The following is a 16062-nucleotide window of genomic DNA, read 5'->3' as shown; positions in this document are numbered from 1 at the left end:
TATTTATGAGCTCACTACTGTCCTAATTTAGTCTTCCGTTTAATAAGTTCTTTAATAATGTTAAAAAAAGAGAGAAAGAGGGCTCAGCAAGGATGTTTACCAGGACCCATGTTGGTTCTTCTCTGTGCTCCTGTGTAACAGTTTAGGGAGGTAGTGAGCTACTTCCTGATAATGTAAAGTGCTGGTTTAGATTAGTTGTGTCAATGGGTGGAAAAGATAAGCTGAATTACTTTTTCCCCATTGTTCTTTCTTATGCTTTGAAACAACTTGGGGTCATTTCAAATGTGATTCCTCACTGGTACATCATTCTCTATAAATTAATCAAGCTAAGATCTCCAACCTACAAATACATCTAAATACTATAACATTAAATCAATATAAATGCCTATTTACAAAAGAACTGTACACAGAGACTTACCACTAAAAAACATAATTTTTGCATCATTGGTCCGCTCATATACAGCATCTACTTTTTTAAAACCTCCAAACCAAAACTTGTCAATTTCTGCTGGATAGTAACCAGCCCACTGACTGGAACCTTTTTCATTCATACGCCAAAAATACTGTATGATAAAGAAAAGAAATTATCTGTAGGTGTTTTTAACATTTTCTCCTTGTGCAAGTTCTGTTCAAGTGACCAACAAAGCATTCTAGTCAAAAACTGGTGTTAAAATATAAAACAATAATTTTTGAAGAAAGCACTAATATTAATGCATAAAAAAAGAAAACTGTGATTACACTTGTCAGTGTTAACTTCCAACTGAGATGTGTTGGAATAATACTTTTTAAAGTATTTATCTCATACTTAAGTGAGTAATATTCATCTAAAGCATGGTAGAAGATGTATTTTACACAGTTAAGTTTGTTTTTAGACATTAGCGAAATTTGAAACACTGAGGAAGCTATATAGGTTAAAGATATACTTTAAAGATTTGGATTAAATATAGAAAAAATATTTCTATATACAGTTTGTAGAAGGTTGACTCCAGCAGATTTCAGAGAGCCACCTAGGCTTTCAACTCTTATTAAATTCGTATATGTTTAATCATTATATACTGCACATTCATTTATATCATATTATTAATTTACTTCAGGTTTTTCACTTATTTCAAACTACACAACCATTTTATATATTTCAATTACTGCATATGGGTTGCACCCATGTCTTTAATGTATAAAAGGAGAATATATGTAAAATGAAAGAGCAATAAAACCATGTTATTTCCTTCACATTACTATAAATATGATTAAAATATCCTTAGCTAATACAGATGTATATATATATATATATATATATATATATATGAATTAAAACAGGATAAACCAATTATATTTAAAAGCTATGACACTAGTAAATTTATGTACAAAAAATAAAATTACTAATTATTTTGTGAACTGTTCTCTACAAAGAAATACAGGGTGTTCGGAAAGTCACTGTGCAGTTTTGTCTGTTAATAAATATATAAGTGCACAGTGACTTTCCAAACACCCTGTACTTTATTAATAATTAGAAGATTAATAAAATGTTATCATAATCATAAGAGCATTATTCATAAATCATTACTATTTATTTTATTATGTATAAGATGAAGCAGTGTTCTTTACAAAATGATATTGTTTTATTAACTTTTCTAAAATCATGCAGTATTCTTACATAATGCATAAGTGTTTTTTCCTTTTTAAAAAAATAAAAATAAACAAACATGGTTGTATGTGTTTCCTGTCTTACCTTGTCTTTGAAAATGAAGATTTCATTGCGAATAATAGAAATTGCATCTATACTTGTTTCACAAGCATCAGGTTTTGCAGACTTGGGAGGAAGTGTTGGTTTGGGTTCTTCTTGCATAGGTGTGGAAGGATGAGGAGGTCTTTGGGTTGGTGGTTGCCAAACAGGTTTTTTTGGAGTTACTGGTTTTCGTGGGGGAATTTTAGGAGGAGGTTGTGTAATTGGTGGCATTGTTGGCCATGGTTTTGGAAGCTTAGCACCTGAAACAAATGATACTATAACTTCTCCAACATCTTTAAAGAGAATAAGCCTGAACTGTAATATTAAAATGAAGACACATAAAAGTAAAATTCATCAATATATTGAATTTTACAAAGCAATATGATAATCCCAATAAAAATAACAAAAAATGAGTAAGGTAACAGTTAGCTCTTAAACCTACTATCATTAGACTGAAGAAATGAAAAGTTTAAGTTTACATCATTTTATTAGTTCAAAAGCTATCATTTTGTCTAAGAATAACTCACAGTCAGACTTTGAAAGTTAAAAACAGTATTAATGGTTAAAACCTATTTAGATTCAATTGAATTGATTAATTTCACTAGAGCTTCATGTTTCAATCACCCAATGTTTCTGATATATGTCATCTAATATAAACATGTCATACAACTTTATACTTACAAACTGAGCACCCTTTATAGAGATGAGTATGTTATAAGGTTTTAAATAGAAAGTGGTTATGATATCTTACTATACTACATCTCAACAAATAGGAATGAATATTTGAGTAAGCATAATTATCATCAATATATTCTTCTAACTTGTGAAAATATTTTATTAGGCCAACTGTCTTGGTTTATGATAGAAAATAAAACAGAAACCTACTACTGGTTGTTTATTGAAATTATATGGTGGGTGGCAGTTATTAAAATAAAATGAAGTACAAACAATATTTATGATCATTTTATTTTAATAACTGCCACCCACTATACAATTTTCTGTTTCATTTTCTATCATAATGACTGCCACCTACCATATCATTTCAGTAAGCAATCAATAAGTTTCTGTTTTATTTTATAATGGTTGGTAGTTAACGTACAAATGTGTTAACAATGAATAGGCTTCCATTTTGTTTTTGTTTTTCACTTACCATACAATTGCTGTATACCAATCATGTCATCATAAGGCAACTGAAAATTATCTTTTATTTCTTGGTAGTATGGGAACATAAGAGATCCTTGGACAGAGCTGTGAGACAAACCAAGTGAATGTCCAAACTCATGTGCTGCTACTCCGAAGAGATTGAGCTCATCTGTAAAAAACAAGAAATCACAGTTTTACCACTGTTGTAGGTAACGTAATAACAGATCAGACTAAGTTCTCCATCATTTGTACCTATCAGTAATAAAAAAACACAAAAATATAGAATTTACAACAGGACTTGTAAATTTCAGTGCCAGTTTACCTCATAAACATTTAAAAGAATACTACCAAATATACACTTTATAATCTTTGTAATACTATTATGATTCTAAAGACTACTGATACATTTTTTCAATACTTATTTATCAGATTAGGCACTGGAATAAACCTATTTTTTCATCAATAAAAAATACCCTTTATCATTTTAAAGCAATATAGTTGATCACATTTGTTTAAAAAAATGAGAGAGGTAAAAAATAATGACTTATGGAACTGTTTTAATCTACAGAATTCAACAGGTTAACTTGAAAAAATATTATCAGTTATTTCCCAGTAAAACTATACAGTAAAGTTAATGCTATATGCTTATATTTCATAAATTAGAAATATGTTGTTTTTTTTTACTCTATAGTGAGAAGGATGAAATTTCCCTATTTAAGGATATAGAAGCAGGATAATACAAATTGTATGTTTTAAGCACAGAATGAAATTTCCCTATTTAAGAATATAGAAGCAGGAGAATACAAATTTTATGTTTTAAGTACAGAATGATAATATTCTCTGGTTTAAGCTAGGTCCAGGATGTTAAAGAATAAAATTACCATAATTTTTGGTAAAGTTATATATGTGCGATTAGATTACTATATATATATTACTTTTAAGATGGCTGGGGCTAAACTGCTTGTATTTTTTTAGTTTATGTTTCCCTTTTCAAATTAAATTTCCGCAAAAATGACTTTATTTGTAGTTAGACTTGTGCATTTTATTAAACTGCATTTTAAGCTTTTTAACTGCGTTGTCTTTGATTCTGCTTAAACAGTTAATAATATTTGAATTTTGATTCTTATCTCTCTATATCAAAGTTTCTGTATTAATCTTGGCTATTTTGTACATACTAAACTAAATTGCACCCTATGCGTCACCCCTCTAAGTGTAACTGATGAATATTGTTTTTTGAAACACGTAGAACTAACTTTGCTATTAGTAACGACATTTTGAACATTTTGAAGCAATCTTATTTTCAAAATTAACTCTGTTTCGTCTTAATTGACCAAAAGTTGCATCAGTCAGTAAAACAGTAAAACGGCTGTTCGTTATAATTAGGATTTAGAAATTAGGCCAGATAACAATGGTCGAAAAATACTTCCTATTTTACAAGATTCCATTTACTAAAATTTGCGAAGTAATTTTTTTAACAAACAGACCTTCTATTTGATACTTAGCTTCAAACACATCGTCATTTTGTTTTATTTTTAAGAGTGAATCACAAATATCGTTGTGAATATGCTCACTAACGTTTCAATATTCTTGCAATCGAATAACACACAAATTCAATTCTACAGTTTAATTAATACAAACTTGAAAAAGGGTTTGTCGTCTTTTTTGAAAACACTTTTCGTCCTTCTGCTAGCGAGCCTACTATTTGTTGGTAAAAAGAGTAGCCCAACAGTTCGCGATAGGTGGTTTGGTTTGTCTTGAATTTCGCGTAAAGCTACGGCTATCTGCTCTTACCGTCCCTAATTTAACAGTGTAAGACTACAGGGAAGGCAGCTAGTCATCACCACCCACCGCCAACTCCTACTCCTACCTTTACCAACCAATAGTGGGATTGACCGTCACATTATAACGTCTAAGAGCATGTTTGGTGTGACGGGGATTCGAACCCGCGACCCTCGGATTACGAGTCGAGTGCCTTAACTACCTGGCCATGCCGGGCCTGTGTTCCGACGAAAAAAAAAAAAGGGTAAGGCCTTTCCCTCGCTGTTCCAAACGAATCTGGCCTTACAAATTTCTAACTTTCTGAAGTTTCGCCCACTTTTAGAAAGAAATAATCATCAGTCCTTTCATCCAGATTCTTGGTAAATAGTCAAAGTATAATGAAAGAAAATATTGAAAAATTAAAAATAAAATGTGTACTTCTGTCAGCACTGTTCACGAAGTTCCAAATAACTTACGGTCAGAGCTTGTACTTTTCACCTTTTCATATTTATTTTCTGTAGTTATTATGTTGTTAGCGACTGACTTAGAAACCCAAAGAAACAAAATGAATAGTATCGTCGGGACTTTTCAGTATAGACAACGAAATTACAAAGTAAAATTACTGATAATTTCTACTTCCAATATTTTCACATTTATTTCCTTTGTTTGTTTTACTCTTAGTGGCTGAAGTTGAAACCTTTCGAAAATAAAGCAATGAATCGCCACTCTTGGCATTAGACCTTTCCTGATTTCAAAAACACAGTTGGGTAGGGTTTATCGATTTGTTTGCAGTGCAGTAATTACCACAAGCATTGTCTAAAATGCTATATACAAGTGAGAGAAAATATTTACCATATGGCTGTATATAAAGTTTGACCCAATAAATGTGTTAGGTATTTGGATGTTAGTTACCACCCTAGATTTAGCGTTAAAAGTGTATTAGTGGTTATGAACATCCTGTTCAACTATAGTTACACAGTAACCAATAAATGTTTAATTTCCAATAATATAAATATGACCTGTTTTGGTTTAGTTAATAATTATAACTCAGTCTTGTTAATCACTTTAGAAAAGAGATATTACTATAGGTTATACAGACAAGTTAATTCGTTGCAACATACGGGTTTTAGAAGCAATTAATTGATTGTTTGTTTGGAATGAAGCACGGAGTTACACAATGGGCTATCTGTGCTCTGCCCATCATGGGTATCGAAACCCGCTTTATAGCCATGTAAGTACGGAGACATTCCACTGTGCCACTTGGCGGCAAGAGCAATGAAAGAATATAACACGGACAGATAACAAAAAAACTGTTTCAATCAATAATGGTCAAATTTTAACCAGTATCATATCAATAATGGTCAACTTTTAACCAGTATCATAAAAAATATGAAATAATGGTTATTTTCACCAACTTCTTCTGATGAACCAAATAAGTCATGGTCAGGCACTGCTAATTCTACCCGAAATATAATTTCTGAGCTCTGTACCTTAAAAGTCAATAGATATAAATCTAAGCTTTGGAGAAAAAGAAATAGGGTCCCTATGTGAACGTTTCATATTGCCACCTTCAAAAACATCCACAACATACAGAGACTTTCTAGACAACTGTCAGTGCCATATTCCATCAGATCTAAATCCTTTAATCTGATGTTCAAAACTCATCCCACACAGTTCTTCCGAATACAATACGAACAAAGCTTTAGAATCACAAACCTTATTATTATCGAAATGAGATCTAGGCTGTTACTCAATCATGTGACAAATCTCATGTTTAGAGGCCTCTGAAACAAAACTGGAAATCAGACAACTATGTATACAAATGGCTTAAAGTGTCATCGTTCAGCAACTAATACACTAACATGAGTAGCCAAATTCAGGGAACTCAGTATGAACCAAATTTGGAAATTCTGTTAATAAGTTGTCCAGGAATTCTAAAGTTCAAGATAAGAGAAAAATGACTACAATCTACAGCAGCTACTATTTCTGAAATATGCATTTTTTATGTACTGGTAACGTAATAAATAATAATTATAGTAACATTTTCAAAACGTAATCATGCACTTCTTTATTTAGCATTACACCACTGGGGATGACTAGTCCTCGTGCAGCTTAATGTGGAATTCAAACCACATCAACTCATTCTTCCGTCAGCACTGAAAACTTAAAAACTAACGAAAAATTGTTATAACCTCATGCTTAAAAACGTTATTTCATTTATTTATCCAATGAACACTAGCTAGAAGACGTTATAATAATAATAATAGGTTCAAAAGAATTAGCCTTCAGTGGCACTGCTAAAAACCAGGTTTCAATAGCCCATTGTGTAGCTTTGTGCTTAATCCTAAACAAACAGAACAATCAAAAGAATTAAGCAAAGGTAAAATTATTTGTACTAAATAAAAGGTATAAAATGCTTAGAAGATTTGATGACGAAGTTAGATGTCACATGACCGTACAGGGAATTATTTTGATCACGGTCAAAGCTCATAGCAAAGTGTCAATAGTGATTTGACTACATGACATGTATGAATTGCCAGTAGCAGAACGTTTTTATTTGTTTAAGCTGTACACAACTTATACACCCCTTAAAATATGTTACAAATATACGAAAGAGGAAAGACAGCATTCTTGAAATGACAGTTTTCAGTGTTTCTATAGAGGGTCACGCATCACAAACAAAATTATCTTGGTTTTAAAGATATTGTCATGGGCATCACCAGGGTAATGAGCATTGGTCGACAGAAGGGAAGAACACTTCTTTACAACGTCAACTGGATTTTTATGGTCACAAAAAAAAGTGTTGCAAAAACTACCGAATATGGCATTATAAGTTTATATTCGTTTGCTAAAGTGTTTATTGAACCTGACAGAAACCATGTACAAGCAACTACTGATTTGCTTGCTAGGTTTGGCTTTGATATTCCCCAGTGGTTCAGCGGTAAGTTAAGAGGTTTATATCTCCCGCTGGGACAGTTGTAAGTATTCGGAATTTATAACGCTAAAATCAGAGGTTCGATTTAATACGTGTTGTTGCTTAAGCTTGAGATGACTGAGCAACGTTGATGCCAACGATGAAACTTGAACAATTCTAAAAATGAATGTGTAAGCCACTAATCCTCTTCTGAAGAGTGTCAGGTAAAGCATACATGTGTTAAGTAAGTTAACTCTGACCACAGCTTCATATATACTTTTTCTGCGTATTTCGTTTACATTCTGTTTATCTAAAGTCAAAGCTAAAATTGCAATTTTCTGTTAGTATAACAAAACAACAATATATTTACCATCTATTTTATACATCAAATAATTAAAGATCGTTATTCAAGCATTTTGTACACTTTTCCGTTCTGTTGACAAAAGTAGTTCGTCAAATATTAGAAATATGACGTAATTATTATTTTTTGAATGACACTGCCTTTATCCGCATTATTTTCTAAAGCCAATTTTTACAATAACGTGTAGTACAATATCTGATTTTTCTGCATAACACAGTTAGGTCTGATTATATGGAATTTTTGCATTAAGATATAAGTTAAGAGATTATTTTTATACATGAAGTTTTCTCTTTCGAGAAAGAGTTACCAATTTGTATTAATTTTCTATTAGGAAATAAAATATTTCCGATTCTTCTACGTGACCTTAATTTTCTATTGTTGGCAGCTTATATGATATGTTGCATGTAGCGCTGCGTTCTATACGTATTTACTAACACAAAAAATACCGTGACGCATTACCTTTTTTAGGAGTAGTTCGTACGCGTGGGAGTTCATTTGATGATTTATTGTTATTCTAAACCAGTAGTTCTTAACCTGGGTTCAATCAAACCTCAGGGGTTCGGTGAGTCAGTCTCAGGGTTTCGGCGAAGGTCGAGACACACACACTGTATGTGTGTCCATTCCGTTCACCCCACTCGTATGATTCGTGACGTCATGTTGCACTTGGCCATCATTGGCTGCAGCTGATCACGTCACATCACTTGGCCTTAATATCTGTGCTGCATGGAACTTTGTGCGCTTAGCAGTCGACTTGTGACTGTAATAATCGTGCGTCATTTGTGATTTTTTCCTAATCTTTCAATCCCTTTACATTAGCTATGTCGAACAAAAACAGAAAGTGGTCGGACGAATACGTACAATATGGATTCATGTGTATAATGGAACATGATGGGAGTCAGCGTCCTCAATGCATGATTTGCAATGCCAAGTTGAGCAATTCTAGTCTAGCACCGGCAAAACTAAGAGAACACTCCCTAAAGCTGCATGGAGATGGGAAATACAAGAACATAAGGCTTGCTGAATTCAAGGTAAAGAGAGCCAGGTTTGATGTAGAGGCTACTTTGCCTGTTCTTGGCTTTGTACCCATCGATAAACCGATCCTCACAGCATCGTATGAAGTTGCGTACTTGATCGCTAAGCAGGACAAACCACACACCATTGGTGAAGCACTCATAAAACCAGCTGCGTTGAAGATGGCGAATATCATGCTGGGAAAAGCTGCTGAAAATAAGTTATCCCAAATTCCTCTTTCAAATGACACCATCAGCAGCAGAATAGATGACATGAGTGATGATATCTTGGCTCAAGTAGTTGCAGGTCTGATTTCAAGCCCAGCAAAATTCAGCCTTCAACTCGACGAGACTACCAACGTTTCCAATCTAAGCCAGCTTGTTGTATTCGTGCGCTATGTGAAGAACGACGAGATAAAAGAAGATTTTTTTATTTTGTAAGCCTCTTACAACAACAACTAAGGCAGCCGACATGAAGAAACTTGTGGATGACTTTTTCAGAGACAATGATCTTTCGTGGGATATGGTTTCTGTAGTTTGTTCGGACGGAGCTTCAGTCGTGCTGGGACGAAACTCTGGTTTTAGTGCGCTGGTGAAAGCCGATGCAACACACATCATTGTAACGCACTGTGTTCTGCACAGACATGCGTTGACAACAAAAACCTTGTCTTAAAAACTGGCAAAAGTATTAAAAATTGTAGTGGAATGTGTGAACTTTGTGCGAAATAGTGCCCTGAAGCACCACATCTTCAAAAAGCTGTGTAATGAAATGGGCTCTGAATTCGAGGTACTTCTGTACCATTCTAACGTTCGGTGGTTTTCCTGGGGAAAGGTACTGAATTGTGTTTTTGCCACGCGTGTGGAATTAGCCCTGTTTTTGCGAGAGCACCAATTCATGCAGAATGCTTCAAAAATCTGAGTTCATTCTCATTTTGGTGTACATGGCCGATATCTTCAATGCTCTCAATCAACAGATGCAGGGTGATGAAGTCAACATCATCAAAGCGGAAGAAAACCTGAAGGCTTTTCAAAAAAAGCTACCGTTATGGAAACGACGAACAGAGAATGATAACTTCGCAAATTTCCCCTGCTGGACGACATTTCTGTACCCGGGTAACTGAAGCAAGCAATTGCCATGCAATTAGATGAGCTCGCAAAGTCTACTTCCCCACCAGAAAGTCATATCCAGCATGGGTGAGACAGCCGTTCGCGTTTAGTGTTGTGACAGCAGATGTCAATGATGAATACCTCGACGAAATCATTGAACATCAGCAGAGCCAGGTTCAACAGCAACTTTTCAGAACAACAACGCTCTCAACGTTTTGGTGTTACCAAATCGTAGCGTACCCTCTTATTGCTAAGAAAGCCCTTGAGATACTCATACCGTTTGTTACAACGTATCTTTACGAGCAATCCTTTTCGAGGACGGTAGACATAAAAACGAAGAAAAGGAACAGACTTTGTTGCGTAAATGATATGAGTGTGGCACTTGCCAAGGTGAAGCCGCGCATTTCTGAACTTGTCTCTGAAAGGTAATAGCAAAAGTCAAATTGATTTGCAGTAAATATTCATTGAGTTATGTTTTTGTGTGTAATTCATGTTTTGTTGGTTTTGTTCTTTGAACACAGTGATATTGTATGCAACTGATGCATGGTTCATTTTGTGCACTAATAAAATATCTACTTATGTTTTGAATTTGAAAAATTCATATTTTATTTTCCCAATTACGAAGGGTTCAGTGAATGCAAGTACGAAACTTCCGGGGTTCAGTACCTTCAGCAAGATTAAGAACCACTGTTCTAAACAGTGTCGACTATAATCAGTGATGCCGAGAAAACCCACTTGTAGAGAAATATATATGCAAAAACGGCTCGTTTGGGTTGAGAAAATAGTAGTCGCCTTTTCTGAGGTATAAAAACTCAAAGATAACCTCTAAAATTATTTAGCGTCTTATGAACATAAATTTTCTTCTTAAAATATGGTTAATATGTTGGAATGGATTTATAAAGAAATGGAACGTGAATTTAACTGTCTTTACTTCTGTATAATATATTAAAAATGTTGCCTAAACAGCTTCCATTCTAGAGTTGAATATACATCATAACCTTGTGTTTTAATCTACATTCAATTTTGCGTAACACATTATAAACCGAAGTTTATAAAGTATTAGAAAGAAATGTACATAAGAAAGTAAGAGCTCTTGCTTGTTATTTAAGAAATTTATACAAATCATTTTTTTAACGAATTGAAACAGGATTTAAATGTAATTTGTGTACACGCCAAGTTTAGACAGGATCTTCTTCGCCACTTGAGCACGAAATGCAGTACTTTCATTATTTAAGGAGAAAGGTTTAAAAACAATCCTATGGTTAATCCATTTAGGTTACAAACTTTTAGCCCCTTTAAAAAATAAGGATGATGAGAAAAATGTTGTCTGCAAAAAGAAACATGTGTACCAAAGCCTTTAAGAAAAAACGTAGGAGGTTTAACTAATGTAATTAAAGGGGCTATGCTAATATAAAAATTGGGTCAAAAATAGTACATTATTCATTTTTGTCTTTCAGCAGATATAACAAATTAGCATAGAGATCCACATCTAAAAGATATACAAAGATCCTCAACACCTTTAGATAATATAAACCTGAATTATGTCAGAATACTATTATCATGCAACTACAAAGAACCCGCAAGTTAGGAAATCTGCTTCCCTATTCGACTGGAAGTTGTTAATTATTTGTAATTCATGTATGTGGCAACAGCCACTGTTCTGTAAGACCTGTTCATGCCTTATAAATCATGAACTATTTCATTGTTCTCTATGGGCCCACCGATAGTACAGCGGTAAATCTACGGATTTACAACGCTAAAATTAGGGGTTCGATTCCCCTTGGTGGATTCAGCAGATAGCCCGATGGGCTTTGCTATATGAAAACACACAAACGTGTTCTCTATGGAATCTGTAACTTGAGCGAGTTTGTATACAATCTGTAACCCATATTTGGAACGTTTATAAACATAAGAAGTAGTCTTAAACACACACAAAATATAATACAGGTATGAGTATTACGAGTCATTAAGAAATATATACACTAATCCAATATGATTGCAGAAATATTTACTAGTAAAGATATGATAAGCTTAGCCAAGGTTAGATATTTTATCTGTTCGGTTTTACACATCATTTATTTTATATACTAAAACACTGCTCTAATGTATGAAGAGATCCACTTTTCTTTCTACTCTGTATATAATACATATATATAAATGTACTAAATAATCTGTTCACATCTATTCTTATTACAACCACACTTTTAATTTCACGTGTTTTATTAATAACTGTCCCACGGTTGGTCAGTGGTATGCCTCTGGATTCACAACACTAAAGTCACGGGTTCGATTCCCCTCGGCGGGCACAGGAGACAGCTTGATGTGGTTTTGCTATAAGAACACACCCATACTTTCACAACATGTATATCGCATTTCCATACTTTCCTTGTTCTTTCTCCACTAACTAATCTATTTCAAAACATACGAATGATACAAGAATAGAACGTTTAACACTCCTTAGTCGAGTAAAAATAACTAAGTACTTAAGTTTTTCTACAGGATGCCGATGTCACCTCCTAGAATGCCCTCAGTTCCATGTTAAATAGCAAAACACTTCCCAGCGTGCCCGTAGGTATGTAAACGATTATCTAAAAAAAGTAATCACATACTTCAAAGTTACTTAAAATATCACTCATGACAAGTATCTCTGCATTCGCATAATAGTAATTGAAATTAACATTCGTTCGAAGTAACGTACACGTGGGAGATAGTTAACAATAGTTCAACGACTGCAATTATTATGAAACACAAAACTTTTTTTTTTTTTTTTTTTTTTACAAAATCGTTGAATGCTAGGAAATAAACCCTTATTCTTGCAACAGGGCTCTTTTAAAGACCTAAGCAAATCAAACTGCTTAGCCAGAGAGCGAAAGCACACTAACCAGGATCTAGAAATCGGTGAGGGGTCTAACTGGGCCTCTTCTGCTTCCAGCTGGCTTCCATTTTTGCCAAGTTGGCCACATGTTCTGTGTCTGGTTGTCGCCACTAACCTCGCTCTTTATGTTCATGACCATAAACGTGCCCTTGAGTTTTCGTGTTCTCTTTCCACCTACGTGTTTGTAATCTTAGAAGAATGCCAATGGCCGAAGGGTTAACAATATTGACAACTATATACAGTTGTAAAACGGCCACAGTCTTGTAAACAAAATCGCGACTGTAAAAACGCTTTCTTTAGCGTCGCTTTTCACATAGTCTGATCATGTACGAAGTAAATAACTCATCACCATTAAGTACAGCTGTACTTAACAGTGGGGATTGTGATGAAACAAAGTAAAAAATGTTCGTTTAAAACCACCTTTAAAATATCTGAATATTAACAATGACTATTTCACAGTATTAACTGAGAAAAACTAAAACTTATTGTACTTATTAAGCCGCCTAAATCGAAAAATACGTGTTTATGAAGAAAATGAAAATTTTACTATTTCAATGAATTTCCATCTATGTAAGGCAACATACGGAGAAAATGACAAAACTTAATGTTCTAGTTCTTTTACTTAACTGTTCTGTCTAAGGTCCCAATGATTCTTTTCTTGTACCAAATAGGATACTAGAGTGTGTGTGTGTTTTCTTACAACAAAGCCACATGGGACTATCTGCTGAGCCCACGAGGGGAAATCGAACCCTTGATTTTAGCGTTGTAAATCCGTAGACTTACCGCTGTACTAGCGGGGTGCAGGATACTAGTGTGTATATACCTATTTATATGTATGTGTATATAAAACAAAACGGATAAATACAAAAAAATACAGCCACTAGATAATGGAATTATACAGTGTATAAAATAGAAATCCAGAAAATTGATGCTTCAGCATATTACTGCAAACATGGACGACTGTAAGAGAGCATCTGAAATGACCATGAAAACTGACGTGTCAGATGCAATTGCATTTTTAAGTCATTCAATCAAATGCGTAAAAGATGAATGCGTAATAAAGTGCTTTTGAAATTGTGGATTTATTCTTGATAATGGCAGAAACTGTGGAGAAGTTGTTTGTTACGACGATTCTAGTGAAATCCAAACTGTGATTGAGAAGATTGATGCAGATGATTCTGTGAACACGGAAAGTTTTGTGAACGTTGACAAGTATGTTTTAACAGAAACTGATGAATTTGATTTAAAATTTATAATAGAATCGCAAGATGGTAACAGTGTGAGAGATTCAGAAGATGAACAAAATGGAAAAGATAGTGAGGAAATAGAAATTCCTACTTCATCACAAGTGTTAAGTTATATTAACGCTATAAAATTTTATGCAAAAATGAAGGGGGAAAATGAACTTCATAAAAAGGCTGTAGAACTGGTGTTCTCTTTTAAGTGCATGAGAAAGCCCATTAAAAAAACGAAACAGTTGAAATTGGACACTTTCTTCAAATAAATTTGATTAAGATTTTGTGTACTCATGTATATTTTGAATGTCTATTTTTGTTCTTATTCTGATAGATATAGCGTAAACAGTATAATAACTTTATTCACAAACGTCTTACTTCCCTTGAGTCAAGCAAGTATAACATTCCGTTCAAAAATTATATATAAGTGAGGAGATGCATGTTCACTGTCTAAGCCGGAACTTTTACTCGGTCCCGTGTGATTCCGCCTTAGACAGGTTTTACTGTATTAGGTCTCTACGTAACAGCTTGTAATTTCATTTTCACCTTTGATGAAAATAAATATGCAATATAATCATTAAAAAGACGTAAATATTTGTTATTTACACTTCCTTAGACTAGATAAAGTTTGAAAAATATAGCTTGTGAAATAGTAAGCGACATATTTATGTTCGAAAAACACATTACTGATTTTCTTCTTAGTGTATATATTACTAAATATAAATATTAATCACTAATAAATTAACTGCGAAACAATTCTAAAGGTAAATCTCTAGCAAAATAAATAATTGTTCCAATACGGTGGTGTATAACCTACAGAATACGTTATAATACTACTATAACGTGAACTACAAATGGTATAATCTGAGTGTATATCACGGCATATATAACATTATAATTGATATTAAAAGAGTATAACTTATGGGTATAACAGATTACATGTAACATTATGGTAACATTATAAGTACTCTTGCCTAAAAGCTTTTCTTCCCCATGACTTATGGACATTTTAAACGCCCTCTGTAAAATGGTTGCCGTATCGTGTTCAACGTGTAGTAAAATTGACTGTTGTACATCCATTTCAGCTACTAATACGATACAACAATATTCAGGTCACCGGCAGAGGTCAAACAGAGAAGGCATTTTAGTGTCCGCCCGATAGTAAGTTTCCGAACGTTTAATGTTTGGGTAATGTAACAATTAGGATTGTTGTTTAGCGACCTTTCTTCAGGACCGCCCCCAGGAAACAGGACTCCTGTCCGCCTACCTTCTATGTTAATTTTTTTATTCATATTTGTCAAAGAATCTACACAGTTTAACAAAGGGGTGAGGGGGGCTCAAACCTTTTAACATTGCGCGGGGCGATTCATTTCTGTGTTATATCAAACGTAATACAGAGCTGAAATTACAATAAAGATATCTGCCACCAGGTTTTTTAGTGTACTTGTTTTAACTAGTATCCTTTATCCATTCTTTAGCTTATAATGACGTCATAAATCATATACATATATATATTTTCATCCACAGATAAGAAACATTTTGGTTATTTCTGCGTTTATCACCACATAGCTCTGCAATACTGAAACTATTAATTGAGAAATACAACTGGATGAGTAGAACACATGTATTGAATTTAACAATAAAATATTTCACAATAACTGTGCATCGTAATATTAAATTTTGGTATTAGTTTTAAATGATAAAATCCAACAGAGCCATGCAAAGTAATCCGAGCTATTAGTTTTGATACCCGTGGAGGGCACAACACAGATAACCTATTGCGCGGCTTTGTGCTAATCTACAAACAAAGAAGTAAAGATAGTTTTATGTGAATTGCTAGTGGGAATTGACAGTCACTTTTAGAACGCACTCACGGCCCTAATTTGAATATCGTGATTATTATTTTTGGAGGTAACTGGGCATGAACAACAAA

General features: G+C 33.8%; 1 protein-coding gene across 1 annotated transcript in view; it reads right to left on the bottom strand.

Annotated features, from left to right (window-relative positions):
* LOC143244527 (matrix metalloproteinase-25-like) overlaps positions 1 to 16062 on the bottom strand; it is a 77346-nt gene that overhangs the window by 12221 nt on the left and 49063 nt on the right. The window contains exons 4-6 of the mRNA XM_076489370.1: positions 2877 to 3038; positions 1730 to 1986; positions 419 to 563 (exon numbers count right to left, since the gene is read on the bottom strand). Coding sequence (XP_076345485.1) covers positions 419 to 563; positions 1730 to 1986; positions 2877 to 3038 — 564 coding nt within the window. The remainder of the gene's footprint in view (positions 1 to 418; positions 564 to 1729; positions 1987 to 2876; positions 3039 to 16062) is intronic.

Source organism: Tachypleus tridentatus, chromosome 2 (genome assembly GCF_004210375.1).
Source record: "Tachypleus tridentatus isolate NWPU-2018 chromosome 2, ASM421037v1, whole genome shotgun sequence".
NCBI classification, from domain to species: domain Eukaryota; kingdom Metazoa; phylum Arthropoda; class Merostomata; order Xiphosura; family Limulidae; genus Tachypleus; species Tachypleus tridentatus.
Note: the sequence above shows the minus strand (reverse complement) of the source record. Positions and strands in the feature narration are given on the sequence as shown.